General features: G+C 39.1%; 2 protein-coding genes across 9 annotated transcripts; both read right to left on the reverse strand.

Annotated features, from left to right (window-relative positions):
* Nucleotides 1–1,531: 1,531 nt before the first annotated feature.
* Nucleotides 1,532–6,081, reverse strand: LOC149274355 (keratin, type I cytoskeletal 47 kDa-like). 2 transcript variants are annotated; one of them, XM_089505579.1, is made up of 7 exons: nucleotides 5,650–6,081; nucleotides 4,956–5,038; nucleotides 4,606–4,762; nucleotides 3,966–4,127; nucleotides 3,530–3,655; nucleotides 2,844–3,061; nucleotides 1,532–1,667 (listed from the first exon to the last, which is right to left on the reverse strand). In XM_089505579.1, the coding sequence occupies exons 1-7, from the start codon at nucleotides 5,830–5,832 to the stop codon at nucleotides 1,532–1,534; spliced, it is 1,065 nt and encodes a 354-aa protein (XP_089361705.1). In that variant the 5' UTR covers nucleotides 5,833–6,081. The 2 variants fall into 2 exon arrangements, with proteins under 2 accessions (XP_089361705.1, XP_089361704.1); XM_089505578.1 differs by having other exon boundaries at nucleotides 1,532–1,727.
* Nucleotides 6,082–11,897: 5,816 nt separating this feature from the next.
* Nucleotides 11,898–16,654, reverse strand: LOC149274356 (keratin, type I cytoskeletal 12-like). Of its 7 annotated transcripts, XM_089505567.1 has the most exons (9): nucleotides 16,265–16,654; nucleotides 14,332–14,414; nucleotides 13,987–14,143; nucleotides 13,586–13,744; nucleotides 13,347–13,472; nucleotides 12,841–13,058; nucleotides 12,755–12,773; nucleotides 12,448–12,487; nucleotides 11,898–11,998 (listed from the first exon to the last, which is right to left on the reverse strand). In XM_089505567.1, the coding sequence occupies exons 1-9, from the start codon at nucleotides 16,652–16,654 to the stop codon at nucleotides 11,898–11,900; spliced, it is 1,293 nt and encodes a 430-aa protein (XP_089361693.1). The 7 variants fall into 7 exon arrangements, with proteins under 7 accessions (XP_089361693.1, XP_089361698.1, XP_089361699.1 ...); XM_089505572.1 differs by lacking the exons at nucleotides 12,448–12,487; nucleotides 12,755–12,773 and adding an exon at nucleotides 12,181–12,224; XM_089505573.1 differs by lacking the exons at nucleotides 12,448–12,487; nucleotides 12,755–12,773 and having other exon boundaries at nucleotides 11,898–12,045; nucleotides 12,847–13,058.
* Between the last annotated feature and the right edge of the window lie 1,262 nt (nucleotides 16,655–17,916).

Raw genomic sequence — 17,916 nt, forward strand, 5'->3', positions numbered from 1 at the left:
CTTTCGCAGCTGAAAATGTGAATACTAAGGGTTTTCTATGCAGTTTTTTTTGTTCTGAGCCTCAGGGTAGGGAGTGCTCTGCAGTGTTTTTTACTGACTTATCATCGTTAACTGTCAGTGGAAGATTCGGAACGACTGTTTTATCTCTTTTCGTCACTTTTTAAGTCTGTCACAGGGGGACACTGTTGTGCAGCAAATGTGTTGCAGCTTTATATTCTGTCGTGACAGAGGGGACGTCAACACCTTCCTTCCTGCAAATAAAGAAAAACACTAACGCAAATTATGTTAAACCATGATCTTTACTTCAACTTCGATTAAATAAAGCAAGCCATCAGTCTGTGGGGTTTAAAACAAAAGTTTTAGATTTTCTAAACCTTTTTAAGCATTTATATTGAATAAAGCTATGCTATAAAAATGCAAATTCATTGAGTTCAGAAACATTCAACCCAAGAGAATAGGCCAACTTCTTTATTAACTCTTTGGGGTAGGAGGGGACTAACCAACAGAATAAAGATCTGGACAAAGGAATGCATTGGAAGGGAGAAGAATGCTCCAAACCCGGGCACTTAATTGGTCAATCAACAGGGCCAGACTGGGGACAGTTAAGCAGCCATGACACTTTAAGGTCAGTGGCCACACATTATCATACCTGAGAACTTATGGGTTCCGGTTACGCAGAGCCTACCCTTGTGGGACGCGACCAGGTCTGCCCACTGATGTTGGTGGGCGGACCCCTTGACATCGGGGGTGTTCCCACTGACGTGAGGGGCGTTCCCGCTGATGCTAGTGGCAGTTTCCGTTGACATCGCGGGAAACACCCCCATTTAATGGGGAAGTGGCTAAGGATTGGGGTGTGTTCAAGACCCCGCTCCCCCGACCCAGAGGATTTGGACCGGAGTTCCCCAACCGGAGTATGGGGATTAGAAGGGGTGAATGGTTCTTATAGTCTGTAAAATTCGATGATTGCAGGTCATGGAATAGTTTTCCAAACATAATTTTGGTGTTGGAACCGTGTAAAGAAAATCTCTTTTGGAAAAACAAATGTTGATTCGAATGGTTAGCTAGTGAATAATTTACACTGACAGCTGTAAGGCATGGCATGTGTGTTAGCTGTGTCGGACCTGGCTGAGTTACATAGATCTTATAACCCCTGTGATGCCCGTTTACCGAATAATCCCCCAGTTATTTTTAAAAAAAAATTATCTTCAGTCTATATCTACTCGAAAAAAATAAATGTTGCGAGACGCTAACACAATTGTAGATTTAATGATTTTTCGGAGAAAATATTTTAAGTTATACGATAAAGTAAGAGGTTCGTTAAGCCATATAAATATGCATTATATGAGTATGAACGATCTAATCAAAAACCACCACAAAAAATACGTACTGAAACGTTTCCTTTTATTTTAAAATATTCTTCAAAATTATAATTTCATGGAAATCTAGCGACACGTTAATTGTTTTAAATGGAGAGCTTAGTGATATGTTGCTCTCTGAGAGCACTCGTCCCATATTGTTGGACACGTTCTTCTTATTTGATTTTTTCTTCAATTTCCTGCACGCTGGAAGATACAACTTTTCCATCAATCACTTCTTCAATGATCGTCTTCACTTTCCTTGTTTTGCTTGGGTCAACTAAAAAAAAATGCATTAGGCAATTGTCAGGACTAGCGGAAGGAGAAAGGGGCAAATGTAAATACAGTCCCTCTGTAAATTTAAAGGGACTGCTCAGCCATCATATGCATTAAAGCAAACAACGTTTTGCATGTACTTGCTTGGTTTCTGTAATTGTACACAATGTTTAAGGGCATTATAATTTTATTTATTTTTTTAATTAAAAAATAAGCATATTGGTATGTGTTTTTTAACTTATTAATTCGCCCGTTTTCTTTTATGTACATATATTTTTTATATATTTCATCACAGTTCATACCTTTTGTAACGACTTTTGATTCTGTAGTAGCTGTGACTTTTTGTGATGCAAAAGAGGATTGTCTGCAGAAAAAAAGGATGTAACTCATAGATCTTATGAATATAAATAACATGTAGGTCACACAATTATTTAGTTGATGGTTGGATTTTTAGTTGATGGTTGGATGCTCTGGGTGCCCGGAGTCTACTCTTGCTGACGCCGGTCGGCAGTCTCGCTGACATCAGTGGGCGGTCCCGATGGAATCATGGGGGGTCGCGCTGATGTCAATGGGCAATGTCAAGGGGAAATGGGAGGGGAGCGACCCGGAGGATTCGGGGTTGACCCGGAGAACTGGAGTTCCCTGGTATGCCACTCATGTCAGTGGGTGTTCCTGCTGACATTGTGGGAAACACCCTCATTTAAAGGGGAAATGGGCATGGAGTGGAGTAAGTCCCACTCCTGCAACCCAGAGGATTGGGGTGTTGACTGGTGCTTCTTCTGGAGTTCGCAGGTATGCTCATCAAAGCGAAAAATACTTCCAAACAGGTCTCATTATCTCTTCATTAAAAATCAGGCTATAATTAATAATCAATCCACAGGGTTGTATTCTAATGTAATAGACCCTCTGTTAGAAGGTAAGTTGTATGATTAGCACTAGTGGGGAACATAAACAGTAATATTCTGGAGAAATATATGTGTCGGCTACTAGTATGATAAGACATTGTCTCTTAATTATAGGCCTATGATCAAGATCCTGCAGAGCGGAACAGATTAGACATATTGTTTGCTGTCTAACTTCCTTTGCATGATGATGAAATGATAATGCTTTTTAAATCTGCTCCATTTGTTGTGTCATTGAATATAAAGTCTGAATATCAATCTGATCCCACCAGTCTGCTATGCTTCATCTTGCGTTATCTCTAGTCCTTACCCAAGTTCTCCCTCCAGCAGCCGGCGGTATGTCTCAATTTCCATCTCCAGCCGGCTCTTGATGTCTAGGAGCCGCTGATACTCCAGTTTCTGTCTTTCCATGTCAGACCTGACCTGGATAAACTGTTCTTCTAGGTTGCTTATGGTGATTTGGAGCTGTTGAAGCTGAGCTCCATATCTGCCTTCTGTCTCGCCAAGAGTGTCTTCCAGGGATTTTTTCTAGAATTGAGTAGAAAAAAAATTCTTGTAAGTATTAAGAGTGTTAAAATGGTTTTATTTAAAATGATTAGAATGCAACATTACTTGTTTGACTAAACATTTTCAGTGATTATCAAGTCACCCCCCTTCACATGATAGGAAGACACAACCTTACAGGAAAGGCTTTCCAGCATAGCCTTCACATGTGGAGGACTCGGGTATGATGTTAAATCCCGGCACTCAGCAGAGAAAATGGCGGTGAGGGGGAGAACCAACACTGGGGGCAGCTGGGACATTGCCCTATGTAAGGGCTAGAGTGCCACCACTCTAAATGCACTACGGGCAATAAACCATTAAAAACTGCATGGAACTCTGGCTAGTATATGCTGCATCTTACAGTGTTGAGAGGAGAAGTGTTCCATCAAAAAAATGCAAGTTGATCATTATTCAGATATAACTAGTTTCAACCATGATAATCTTGATCTGTACCATTGCCAGCTGAGACTGCAGCTCAATTTCCAAGGCCTGAAGAGTGCGTCTTAGGTCAGAGATTTCGCTCCTGCTCGTCTGCACCTGTTCCACACCAGCTGAAATCTCCTTCTTCAGTTGATTACTCTGAAACAACAAAGATGTTAAGTCTTAAGGCAAGGTTATCTATACAGTGGCTAGCTTCCTGCATAGTAGGCTAGATTCCTACATTCTAAGTTCTGGACCCTAAAAGAAACACTCCATATTCAACACTTTCCTCCTGTCTTCCAGTGTTACCTTGATAACCGAAGCCAACACAAGGAATAAAGGCACTTGATAGATGATGTAGTGTTTATCCTCTTATTTCAGAAAGCATGGCTTATGAATCAGTTGATTCTGCTTGTTACGTGTGTTCCTTGATATATGATATAAAAGCAGTTTAAATATTCAAGCATACCTTTTGGTTGAACCATGCTTCCGCGTCTTTGCGGTTCTTTTCAGCCAAGGCTTCGTAGTCTGCCCTCATATCATTCAGAAGCTTGGTCAGATCCACACCTGGAGCAGCGTCCATTTCTACATTCACTTGGCCGGTGGCACTGCTCTTTGCAAATCCCATTTCCTGAATAATTATGCAAACCATAACATTTAAAGGGACGTCATTAAATGTTTAATTTGAGCCCTCCTTAGACAAAAATTGGTCTATTGAAACTTAAAATGTTATTTATTGTTTATTGTTTATTTTTAGGGGTTCCAAATAAGTTGGAGGCAGATGACCACTATAGCCAATGCTTCGCTATCTGTCTACCCACCAGAGAGATCTGGAGAAAAACTTCCTATGCCTTCTTCCAGCTACCCATATACTAAAGATGGTTGTAAGTACCAGCGCGCAAGCTTGGATAAGAAAGTAGAAGGAAAGATTGAGCTGTGTTTCTTTGGCATTGCCTGAGGCTGTCAAGTGTCTGATGACAACAAATTAAAAAATGCAAAATAGAAAGATATATACAAGTGGATACAAGTACATCTGGAGATCAATGCAATTTTACTTTAAGGCATATGTCAAGCATGGAGACTACCCTGCTGTGGTCCTTGCAGCTTACCTCTTCGTGGTTCTTCTTGAGGTAAGCCAGCTCTTCAGACAAGCTCTCAATCTGGATCTCCAGGTCGCCTCTGGACATTGTCAACTCATCTAGGACTCTGCGTAATCCATTGATGTCACTCTCCACAGTCTGTCGGAGAGACAGCTCATTCTCATACCTTAGAGAGAAAAAACAATTGCAATAAATTGAACTGTATTCCAAAATAACATGGCCCCCATATTCCTAATTGAGGATTTTAATATATAATATATATCAATTAGACCTAATCTTTAAAATGATGATTAAAACTGAGCGATTGTGTGACTACAAAGTAGAGGTTAAACACAGCTGCAGAAGTATGTTGGGCTTACTTCAGTCTGAAGTCATCTGCAGCCAATTTGGCATTGTCGATTTGCAAAACCACCTGGGTGTTATCAACAGTAGCGGCAAAAATCTAGAAAACAGAAAAAATACATTGTGATGCTTTAATGCCAAGAAGAAACAAATATCAGCATCCTTTTTTTTAAAGCCTTTTATTTAGAGCTAACGATCCTATTTTGGGTCAATTAAGATCTTCTTTTGACCCATTAGCTTTCTTAATCTGTAGCAGAATGCCTGTGGGCAAAACAAGCAGGTAAACCCCCAATAGACATTGGATCCTGTGCAGCTTTTCTCGTTTTGTTCTGTATTTAATCTATATAGTGACTATCCACCATTTATGAATTTTAGGAAAGTATACAAGTTCATTTTAGAGATTTGTTGAAAATAGTAAACTAAAAAATAACACAACCATAGTCGGTTTTATACAAAACGTTCCGATGAAAAGCTTGAGAAGAGCCCTTATTCCGATAGCAGCCAGTGGGATAATCCTGCTGGTTGGACGCATTATTTGGTTGCTTTGGTGATGACACCAATATTTAAAATTTGTACTGGAACCACTTTTTAGACATAACCCTGCATTTAGTTGTTGCACTACTTCTCTACATTCAGAAATACATAACAGATGAAATATTAATTTGTTAATACATAACACATACTATATTGCCAAAAAGGGAACATCCATACCTTGTTCCTAAGATCTTGGATGATTTGAAAGTACTTGCTGTAATCTTTGCCACTTCCTGAAGCTCCAGCAGCAAGCTGCTTCTCGTACCACTCTCGGATCTTCAGTTCCAGATCACCGTTAGCTGCCTCCAAGGCTCTCACTTTATCCAGATAAGATGCCAGACGATCATTCAGGTTCTGCATGGTTTGTTTGTCGTTTCCAGGAAAACCTCCAAAACCACTGCTAACTGCTGCCCCCCCAAAACCACTGCTAGAGCTGCTGGAAAACCCGCTGCTTGCTCCACCACCAAAGCCGCCTCCATAGCCACCACCAACACTGCCTCCATAGCCACCATCAATGCTGCCTCCATAGCCACCACCAATGCTGGCTCCTAAACCACCACCAGAACTTAGCCCATAATTAGAAGCACTTTGATAAGATGAGCTAGAACGAAATGAGGACATGTTGGATGTCTATATGTATGTATCCACTACCAGCTCAGATAATTATAACACTACAAAGAGTACGTGGATGCAGAATTTTCTTCACAGTCTACAAATATATATAGTCTTTGTTCTGTGGGAGTTTTGCATGCAAATGAGAACATTTGTAGAAAAATGCACCTGTTATGGTAACAATTCCATCTATATCATAAAAATGTTGCTGCAGGATAATTTTTATAGAAATCAAGGAGAACCAGATTCTTTTCTCAGCCTTATTTTATGTTTCTAACTTTGCTGTAGGCTTCTCCTAGCTGGAAGCCATTACCACTCTACATTTTTTGCAATGTGTAGAAAAAAAAAATGAAGTTTCACTTAATACTAAGGGTCATGGACGATTTGAACACTTCGGGCGTTATTGCACTGCAGTCAAATTAGATCTTGAAGATTTTTTTCTCATTGCATAGCTCAGTGGAACATCTTTACATGCCATACACCTAAAGCTTAAACTCCTGGAACTCCCTTTTTTTAAAGCCCTAAATGTATGTTGATGAATAGGAAATATACGTACCCACTGACATTCCAATGTGCGAAGTTACATGAAGTATAACTTCCACATAATTGATACCTTAAGACCCCATTCTACTGCCTGAAGTATCTACTTGATAAGTGGAAGAAGATCCATGCCTCTTTCTGTAGGGATGACACAAAGGTGCTTGATCCAGACTTAGATTAAGTTATATTAAGTGAAGCTGAACCGAGATAGATGTCGAACATCTTTGGCCAGCTTTACTAAGTTGAGTTCAATGGAGCATCTTGGGTATTCACCAAATAACACTTGATGAGTACATCAACTACATTTGAAGTTACCTCAACTTGACTTCAGATACTCACAAGCTGAGTTGAAGTGGTAACTAGGTTGATGAATCGAGATAATAAAGGTCTACAATTTGACCAAATAAACTTAAAGCCTAAGAAGATGAGCAAAGGAGACTCAAATGATCAATCTTATCCTAAACTTGTCCCATTTGACTGCAGCTTGCTGAGCTTTTTTTGGCTTTTTATAATCAGAGGCTATGTTTTGCCTCTGCTTGAGGTTCTGATGTCAGCTACATTTCCACCCTTGCTTTTATGTGAAGTTTTGTTAATTTCACCATCTTTGAAAACCATTTGTAAAACAATGTCAGCGTCTCGGTCTGTCACTGGGAGATGCTGTTGAGTTGTGAATTCGTTTGTAGCTTTGTAGACAAAACATCCTCGGGAAATGTCAGTTGATATATGACTTGTTTCGATGTATGTCCAAGGAGGGGCAGTAAAACCAGACATGTCCTAACAGTTTTCAGCAGTATTGCCATATGTCATATCTTATCTGTGTAAAAAAATATAACAATATTGCGATCCCTCCATAGGAAGATAGAACATTATAACAGATAAGAAGCTGTAGAATTCTACTTTAAAAAGCAAAATGTCAGTGAAAACTTTCAGTATATGCAACAAAACGTGTTGTTTTTTACATCTGGTACAGAAGGAAAAGTGGGCACTGTTGAGACATGGACTGTTTGGGTAACCTTGACTTGATTGCGGTGAGAATGATGTAGATAACTCAGTGGCTTGGACATCTTGAAGGTGGGGAGAATGGATAGTTTCCCATTGGATCATTAAAAATGTTGGTAAATTAGAATAGAATATGTTCTACAATGTTTGATCCTGAGAATATGCCTATTTACCCTGAGCTTGAAAAAAGCCCTTCTGAATTTATTCTGTACAATTCTGGGTACCATTATTCTTGAGACTAAGGAAACATTTTAGACCCTGAACTGTCCATCTTTTATACAATAATGCGGCTGTATCCTAGCACATGACACGTGACTGTTTGCAGAAGGTGACAGCCTAGCAATTAACAAGATCACTTTGGTATTGGAAAAAAAAATGAGATTAGACCCTTATCTTGTAGCAGGGAGTGTTCTAGGGCTGAACCTATTTACAAGGTGCTATAATTATTTTTTTCTTCATTATCAGTTTTATTGCAGTTAGTTCTCATTTTGGTGTCCCCCCCCCCCAGAAAATGTATGAAATACATGAGCTAAGCTTATCAGACATTGATGTCCATTGTCTAATGATTGTATCCATTTCTTGATGATAACCAACATTTAAGGCTATACATTGTCTTGTATTTCAGTTTTAAATTGTAGGACGTATGAATGTATAAGGGTGGCCAGAAATCTGGAAACGCCTTGATTAGCACCGAAAAGACTGGGTATGGCGGCTTGTATCTGGACCTCTATGACAATCTTCTTGATTTTTTGCTGCGAAAGTTCCATCCTTTTCCTGGCTACCCCAGCATCTTTTCCCTCAAGCCTGTTGCTAGCCACGCTCATGTGTGACTAGCCCCAGTTTCCCTTGGGGTGGCTCTGATACCACCCAGCTCTCATAAGTCACCATACCCAGAAAATCCACACATACATTCATGCGAATAAGCTGGGAAAGTGTTGATTGTAGTAATTACATGGATTGTGTTATTCCAATGAAATCTGTATCACTGTTTTAATCTCTAGTTTGTCCCATAGGCAATAATAGATCATCAAACTCAAGTCAGAGCAAGATCCGAACTTATCTATAAAGACATCGAGAAAGAGAAGCAGCAGTTGACAGAATGATTAAAAACTGAACAATTCTACAAACTCTTCACAGATCTCTATCCTGCTGTATGTCTCTATGAGCGGTTCAAAGCTTTCACAGCCCAGACACTTTGCTATGACTAAGGACGAGTCAGCATGAACATTGGAATTCGGTTTTGCAAGGACTGTTTTACTGGAAACGCTGTTGTTAAACATTAATGTAAGGACAGCATGATAGGGAGTGACGGTGTCCTTCTGACAGCTTTACTAAAGGAGGATACATAGTAACCTGACTTTAAGATACATTTTTTTTTAAAATAATTAAAAAAAAGAACTCTTACAACAATTCTTGCCACTGGTTGGGTGTTTGAATCAGCCAATCAGCGGCAGGTTGCAAATGAACAGTCTCCCATCTGTAGAGTCAGACTGAAATATGTCACATGCCAGGAGAAAGGTTAACATGTATAGTTTGGTTTTTTTCCTTAGTTTTTTTAACAACATTTTTATTGGGGGTTGGCACCAAATATTCCACATTCTGCATCGTACAAGACATTCTTTTATACCGTATTGCAAACACAGCAGCCAGCGTTATGACTGGATCCCCTCCCAGCAGATCCTGTTTAATAGACATTTTTATCTCAATAATGCCTCTGTGTATGTTTTCGAGGTTGGGTTTAATTAAAAATAATAGATATAGAGGTGTCCTTGGCTTAACCAAAACAGAGACAGTGAAGAAAAGTTAGTTTGACAATACTGGTCCTTCAAAACATGCTTGGATACCTTTAAATACACCGACAACTGTTTAAATACCACACACAACTGGAACCATTCATCTGCATCACTTGTTGTTATTACAGGACTATACAGTCATAAGCCTAGGATGGAACTCCTAATTTTAACCTTGTAATTGAGTCATAGCCCCTGATATAGCTGGCGATTCTATGAGCAAAAACTCTCAAGTGCTCACAGTAAACAGTTGGGAAAACGTCAGCCTCTTCTCATTCATAGCCCGTAAGTAAACACTAGTAAAATAGGCATTCAAATCAATTCATAATGTGTGTCCTCGGATACCCTTTACTTATTTGAATGACATCAGGACAGGATGCTACTCATTTCCCTTGCATAAATATTGTATACCCAACGTTACAACTGTTTTAATAGTCCATACCAAAATATATTGGCCTAGAATGTAAATGAGCTTCAACCCCAAGAGATAAGCAGATATTATCTATGTTGCCATAAGACGTGGATGAATCCTATTAGAAATGATGTATGGACCTCACCATTCAATGTTGTTATTGAAATGCCACCAAGCACAAGCTGGGGTAAACATTTAGAGGTGGTTTATTTCAAAATATGGTGGCTGTAGTCACCCAAAGTCATAACTGGGGTTTTTGGCATCTGGGGTAGGATTGGTGGTCCTGCCCGGTTTGAATGTTAAACATGATTCTTGAAGCATGGCACAGGGGCATTCCTGCTGGGCATCTCATGCACTCACCTCAACTCGCTGCGCCTGGTGCAGCTGCCCATGTTGGCCCGTGGAGGTTAAGACCCTGACACACAACCATGTAGTGCATCCTACAAGCCTCTAGCCAGGACGCCCATAAGGCCAGGTGTACTAAGTAGAATTTCTACTTGGCCTTATGGCAAAATAAGAGGTGTAATGACTACAATATCTATAGCTGCCAATAATCTCAAATGTAACTGCAGAGCCCTGATACCCTGGCTTAGCTCTCTCTTTTTGAGGAAATGCCCCGTTGATTGGGGCTGCCAGCACCTTGTGCGTGCGCTGTGGAGATAAGTAAAGAAAGGGCATTCCTTTGGCATTTCCTATGATATTAATTTATCGTGCATGTAATGTGGACTGAGCATGATGCACGCATACGCAATAATAATACACTCTTATCTTCACCATCACTGTGTTTCACGCATGCTGCAATTAATCCTAACAAATCGTTTGGGAATGTTACGTTAAAGAACATGAACTTAAATCACACGAGCGAGGAGAGGCATGAGCCGTGCGTAAGAATACAGGCTAACCTTTAACAAAGGAAGTCCTCTAAATGTAGCTTATGAAATCTAATCAGCACAAGCACTGCCTGTTAACAGAACATTATGGGGCTTATTTACTAAACTATAAGTTCCAGGTGACTTGGGGCAATATGAAACATTTACCACCCCAGCCACAGAAATGGCTCGGGTGGTAAATGTATACGTATTTTGGTGCAAAGTTTGAATGATCAGATCAGCATGGATATTCTAGACCACTTGTCAAACATAAAAAGACTAAAAGCAATTCTGCTCCAAATGATAAATGTGAAGCAATCATCTTGGAATTTTCATTTTTATTTCTTCATAGTTAGCCACTTTGCCCTGAATATCTATCAAGCGTTCCGTTGTTTCTTCATATCTTGTGCTTTATCATTCCTTACCTTATGCAATTGTGAAAAGGTAAAGAATGAGGAGGGTCTTCTCAAAGTATTGACTGTATTATAGGTTAACTTCAATCTCAACATCAATTCTCTGTTTAGAACATGAAACCCAAGTTTGTTTGTTGTTTTAATTAGAACTCAATATGAATAAATAAACAAAAAATATGCGGAGCATACCATTTTGCCAATAGGACTTTTCAGATCATTGTCGTATTGGCCTAGATGTTCTCTCTAGTGAGAGAACGTTCTCCGGGTTCTGCAATTATTATCGTCTGCCCTAGGATATTTCTCAAAGCTTTAAAGAATTATGCAGGAACCGGAGAACCGTCATTGATAAAACCTCTTACCTTAGCGCATCTAGGCCATGGTCGAGTTGGTGACAACATGGCTAGTTTCTGAGTTCGGTTTTGGTGCTCTTAACATGAGAGCGGAGATCAATGAAAGAAAATAACACATGCATGGAAATCAGAAATGCTTTATAGAGTCAGTTGAGAACCGGCAAACCAATGCTTTAGACTGTCTACATTAGCTGTCTCTATAAAGAAGTGTCTGATTTATGGGAGTGCTCTTGTATGTTTTTATATTTTAGTTGGTATTTTTCGGCTTTACATATTTAAAATACATTCTGATGGGTTTTCCATTGCAATTGTTTACCCTTTTCCTATGCAACATAAAAAATACATATCTGAGAGCTAACTTCTGTTTTCTCCAAATACATTTATTGTGGCTTTAAGTTGAGCCAAGATTTTCAGCATATTACATTCTCAAATATTTTTTTTTAATTCATCTTCTCTTCAATTTCCTGGACGCTGGAAGAGACGACTTTCCCGTCGACCACCTCTTCGACAATTGTTTTGACTTTTCTTGTTTTTGTTGGATCTGAAAAAGATATTGATTGTAATGGTAAATTCACTGTTTTACGACTACTTCCACTGAATTCCATGATGTCACAAGGCTCCATGCTTGTGTAATATCCCAATATATCTCATTTTACCCACCAGTTCTCTTATATTCTTCATTCTATTACCTATAATTCTACTTCCATAATCTCCTCTAAATACTCATTCTCCCTCCCAATGCATTATATCTACTTTCTGTGTAATGTCTCATCTTCAATGCGTCCACCAAAATCTTCCATTACTTTTTATCCTTGGAGGTAGGTAAAGTGTTTATACAAGGATACCAATTCAACTACAAATGTGTAGCTATCTAGCCCTGTTTTTCATATTCATGCTATTCTATAAATACCCGGTATACCCAAAATATTCTATTTACCTTAAATCTTATCTACTATACCCTCCTTTTCACCAAGCCTTTAATTAACTTACCTTTCTTGGAATCTACTGATGATGCCTGTGACTTTATTTGCTGGATTTGTCTGTAAATCCCAAAGAAAAAAAGTTTTGTTTCAATAGTTTTACATTGTTGGTTTAATAATGTGCCATTATATCCCATAAAAAATGGTACATTTACATTGGCCACAACTGTCTAGGACCCAAAAAGTCATTATAGAGTAGAAAGCCTATTAGGGCAGTATATTCAGAATTATAATTAGCTGCATTTTATTCTAGATACCGTTTATTTTAGCAATAGATTAAATAGCATGCGAGAAGCGTTTCTGATCTCTTCGTACACAACGTTTTTGTGATTGCTCCTTTTTGTCTTTTTGGCAATTGTACATTGCATATTTGTTAGGATTAGGTTATTTTTTATGACATTACCCAAGCTCTCCTTCCAGCAGACGTCTGTAAGTCTCGATTTCCATCTCCAGCCTGGTCTTGATGTCCAGCAGTCTCTTATATTCTGAGCTCTGTCTTTCCATGTCTATTCTGACCTGTTGTAGCTGTTCTTCAATGCTGGAGATCTGTGTCTGGATATGGCTTAGCTGTACACAATAACGGCCTTCTGTCTCTGCCAAGGTTCCTTCAAGGGAGTTTTTCTAAATTCAAAATTGATGCACAAATCAGACTTTTGGACACAGGACAGCCTACCGATATCACGAGACCGCCCACCGACGTCAGTGGGACCACCAGCTGATGTCAGTGGGCAGTCCTGAGCACATCGCTCAAGGGAAGGCTCCGGGTAGCCGGAGCTCAGAGGTTCCCAGGTATGATCCAAGACTTCTGTAAATTACATTGCCGGTTGATTAGAGAGTTCTTGATAAAAAACTGTTAAACCATTAAGAAAAAAGAAAAAAGTATAATAGGATAATTATTGTGTCGCTTACCATGGAAATCTGAGCCTGCAATTCAATCTCTAGGCTCTGCAGGGTGCGTTTGAGATCGGAGATCTCTGAACGGCTAGACTGAACTTCTTGAACACCTACAGAAATCTCCTTTTTCAGCTCACTGCTCTATAACATCAGCAAGAAGAATGAATACAGAAATAGTGAAACAATGTCATATAGACAAGCGAATGGAACAAGAATTGAGGAAAGGCAGTTCAATGGGGTTGGGTCTAACTTACCTTCTTCAGGAACCATTCTTCAGCTTCTTTGCGGTTCTTCTCGGCCAGGTCCTCATACTCTGCTCTCATGTTGTTTAGAAGCTTGGTGAGATCAACTCCTGGAGCTGCATCCATCTCAACACTGACTTGGCCAGTGCTGCCTTTAAGGGAATTCATCTCCTAATAATGCAGAAAAGCATAGGAGATGGCATTACCCCAATTACTTATTGTAAAGTTAGTAGTGAAAGCATTGTCCTCTAAGCACTAACTCATGCCAATGCGTTTAAGATCCTTGGTCCCCTCATTTACTGGTCCCAGAGGACAACGTGATTATTAGTATTTTTATTACTATTATTATCCCTCACCGTGCTTAGAAAATTACACCTGTGAATACGTTCAAAATTCATTAGTGGGTCTCTTACCTCCAGATGGTTCTTCTTAAGGAAGGCCAGCTCTTCGCTAAGAGATTCCACTTGCAGCTCCAGGTCTGATCTAGCGAGGGTCAGTTCATCCAAGACACGGCGGAGGCCGTTGATGTCGGCCTCAACGTTCTGACGCATGGCAAGCTCGTTCTCATACCTGAAGTTGAAAAATGATGAAGGATGAGTGGGTTAATCAAAATTACCAGAAAAAGAAAATGTCCACTCAACTAGAATGTATTGCTTTCTTAATAAAATCTATATTACAATAAATCTAAGAGCAAGGACAATTGCAGGTTGGTTTCAATATTGATATATTATTTATAAACTTTCTTTTCTGGTACTCACTTCATCCTGAAGTCATCAGCTGCCAACCTGGCATTGTCAATCTGCAAGACCACCCGTGCGTTGTCAGTGGAGCTAACAATGATCTGCAAGATAGAATAGGTGACAAGTCACAAAATAGAAGGTAAATAACCTCATTGACTGTAAGGTCAACAAGACTCAGTTGACCCTTTTGTACTTTTATATTAAAGTCATGAATCAAAGCGATTCCTCAGCCCTTTTCCAGTAAAGTGCTGTAACAAGCTCTCCATGGACCCACCAAAATACTTCCAAAGATACATGTTTTAGAAGCAAAAAAATACTAATTTGTACTAATTTTATTAATTTCCCTTCAGTCACGGAGCATAAAAATTTGTTTCCAAACATTCAAAATTCAACTACACTTATAATCTGTTCTAATTATCCTAAATTGTTGCATATTACGCAATATTATGTTCTGAATTAAAACATTATACACTAAAAAACATTGTGCCCCATTGGATAATGCATTTTAACGCAATTATTTTAAAAAAAATACAATTGTCTAATAAAGAAAATAACTAACCATCCTTCAACATAGGTTGACGTAAGCGATTATAGAGACGCTCATTAGAAAGACGCATGTCTGTCAGACGGCGCCTTTAGGCATAAATGTCTACAGAGAACATAAGCCCTGGTTAAGTTCAAGGAATAAATAGAGCGCAATATCTCTTAGCTGAACCTAAGTACATGTTTATCCATTAATCAACCACTAAATATTGGAAAGCTTAGTATGTGTAACCCGAGGGGGAGATGGAAAAAAGACGGCATGGATAAATTAGGAAGCAGCATTAAATATTAAGAGCTTTGATCAAATATGTGAATGAAGCATGTTTTAGAGTGATACATGTCAGGACAAAGGGTTCGTTAGCAGATTGAAGGCTTTGAGTGTGGATAATTTTAAAGCAGGGGGCTCATGCCTGAGACTCCAGACACTAACTCATAAATGTGAATGATAACATGAGCCAGACCCATATTATTTAGTAAAATTAGAGAAAGCAAGTCTTGGGTTTGATCGTTGTCTGGTTTGAGAACTTTAACAAAGCTTGAATGTTTCTATCAATAATTGATACTGAGGATAAGACCCATCCTGAGCAGAAATAGCCAGCTTTTAAGTCTCCCAAGATCTTGAATATTGATGATCCTCTGTATCATCAATTTCAACCTTTTATGGAATAGTAGAGTAGTTGACCATGGAGTGGTCAAAGACACGTTTACTATGCCATTTCAGCCCCTTGTTGTAAAGCCCCACGTTGGATTAATATACATTTTTCAGCAAAGCATATGTTTTGCCTACATTCATATTGCTCATAATATTGGTTGCATTATTTCCTAATGTAATACAAGTACAATTATTATTGTTGAAAACATGTATGCATTTCACTTTATGGTGTTTTTCCCTATATTCTTGGTGTCTCTGTATTACCTTTAGGTCCCATCTTTTTACACTTCCTATCACCAGTTATACCTTTGAAGGTGACCTTTTCTCATTCATCCCTTCAGGCTTTTGTGTCCTTTTATGTAGCATCTCTCACCGATCCGCCCCCTCTACTTTTCTCTACTTTTCATTCCTATCCATTCATCTTCTATAATTTTACCTTTTCTTTCCCATGCTCCTATTCTTTCATCATGGTTCCTGCCTATACATAGACTATCGTCTCCCTTCATCTTACTCTCCTCCATGCCATTTTTCCATCTATTTAAATGTATTACCAAAAGGAGTAGACTAGATTAATTTGAACTTGAAGACATTTCAACAATATTGTCTTGAATGAATAAAATTATCATTTTATAATATTTTAATAGTTATTCTGAATGAAATAAGTAAAATATACCTATAATGGGGCAGGTAATAATAAGACAGAAAGTATGTACATCTAGAAAATATGTTTGCACCAATTCCCATTTTGTCACTTGCCTTGTTCTTTAGATCTTCAATAATCTGGTAGTACTTGGTGTAATCCCGGCTTTGACTATTGTTGAGCGCACTTTGACTTTCATACCATTCCCTTATTTTCTTCTCCAGATCGCTGTTGGCCAGTTCCAATGCCCGAACCTTTTCAAGATAGCTGGCCAGACGGTCATTCAGGTTCTGCATGGTGTGCTTCTCCCCTCCAATGAGAAGGCCATCACTCCCACCAAAACCAGAGCTTCCATAGTTGAAGTTGGCAATTTGGGTTGAGAAACCTCCACCCAAACCAGAGCTGGACAGGGAGCCACTGCTGAAACCTCCGTAGGTGCTGTTACGGCCACTGCTCTGACGCTTCTGGATGGTTTGTTTGGTCTGGATACTGCTGGAGTAAGACATGATTCCGAACAAGATCCTCCAACAAAGTTGATGTGAAATATGTTTCTTCCAGACACCTCAGTGTCACGTTAATATTGTAAGCGAGGGAGAAGATGTGTTAAGCACCTTGTAGTGACACCTTTATAGTCCCAGAGTGGGTGGGTCCAGGGGCGTAATTTCAATGTAAAAATTCCACCTTTCCCACTTAAGTGTTTATTTTCTCTTGTTTGTCTGTCTATATGCTTGTTGTGCCTACATGCGTGGATAACAGATGTAACATGCATCCCTTCCTGTTACATGCCTGGGGCGTTTTTGGTACATTACAATAGGAGAGGGGCGTAGAAAAATCTGCCTTTTGTGAGAACGCTTTTCCTCTTGTAGTCATCAGACTAAATATTCCTGTCTTTCATTGCCATAAAACATCGTGCAGCGCCTGAAGGAGGGAGTATCGGAAATGTTCTTGTGTGACTTGGTACACAAGAATTAAGACAAATAGTCGCCTGACTATAAAATGCGGAGGACCACATACCTCCCTCCTCTAGAATAAGCTATCTCTATTTAAATGTCTCTTTCTAAGAGATAAAACGATCATCTTTACTGTACTGTGCATCGTTCAATATTTGCTTACCTTAAACATTTCGAATGTGAAAGTGATGCTATAGGTGAATATGAAGCCGTATGAAATAATCATGTTTTCTAACTAAATTCTATACATGTATTAAATAGTATTGGTTTACCCATTTCTCTGTCTATTAATAGCTTTCCATGTACGCTGTTACTCTTTTAATGAGGTCTGCTAAACTCCTGTGGTATTTTATTTTTTCTTTTTTTTCTTTGGTCTTTCATTAGAAACAATCCATACGTACTTTCAAAAGGCATACTAGGGGTTATATTTTATTTCCTTTAGTATTTAAAAAAAATACTACGATTTAGGATTTCTTTTCTTTTCATTTTCTTGAAATAGTCCCTGGGACGTGCGTACAAAAACAACAACTTTGCACATTAGCTGCTGAACACACAAGGATTATATCTGGTCCTTCAAGGGTGTTTGCCTGTGAATAGGGGATCATTTCATCAAATACAAAACTGGTTTTCTGGCAGTCGGATAAAAAAAAACAGCAAAAACATTGGGCCTCTCCCCACGCAATGATAAATCATCAGTCATGGATGCGTTTGGGGAGACACATACCAAGCGTGTAAGGTGTTCAGCAATGCAGCCCCCACCCAAAGCAAGATCATAATCGTTATCCGTCCCGTGAAGAAATCTCATTTCACAATTGGAG

This window comes from Sceloporus occidentalis, unplaced genomic scaffold (genome assembly GCF_023333645.1).
Source record: "Sceloporus occidentalis isolate IW3139 unplaced genomic scaffold, rSceOcc1.0.p SCAF_335, whole genome shotgun sequence".
NCBI lineage: Eukaryota > Metazoa > Chordata > Lepidosauria > Squamata > Phrynosomatidae > Sceloporus > Sceloporus occidentalis.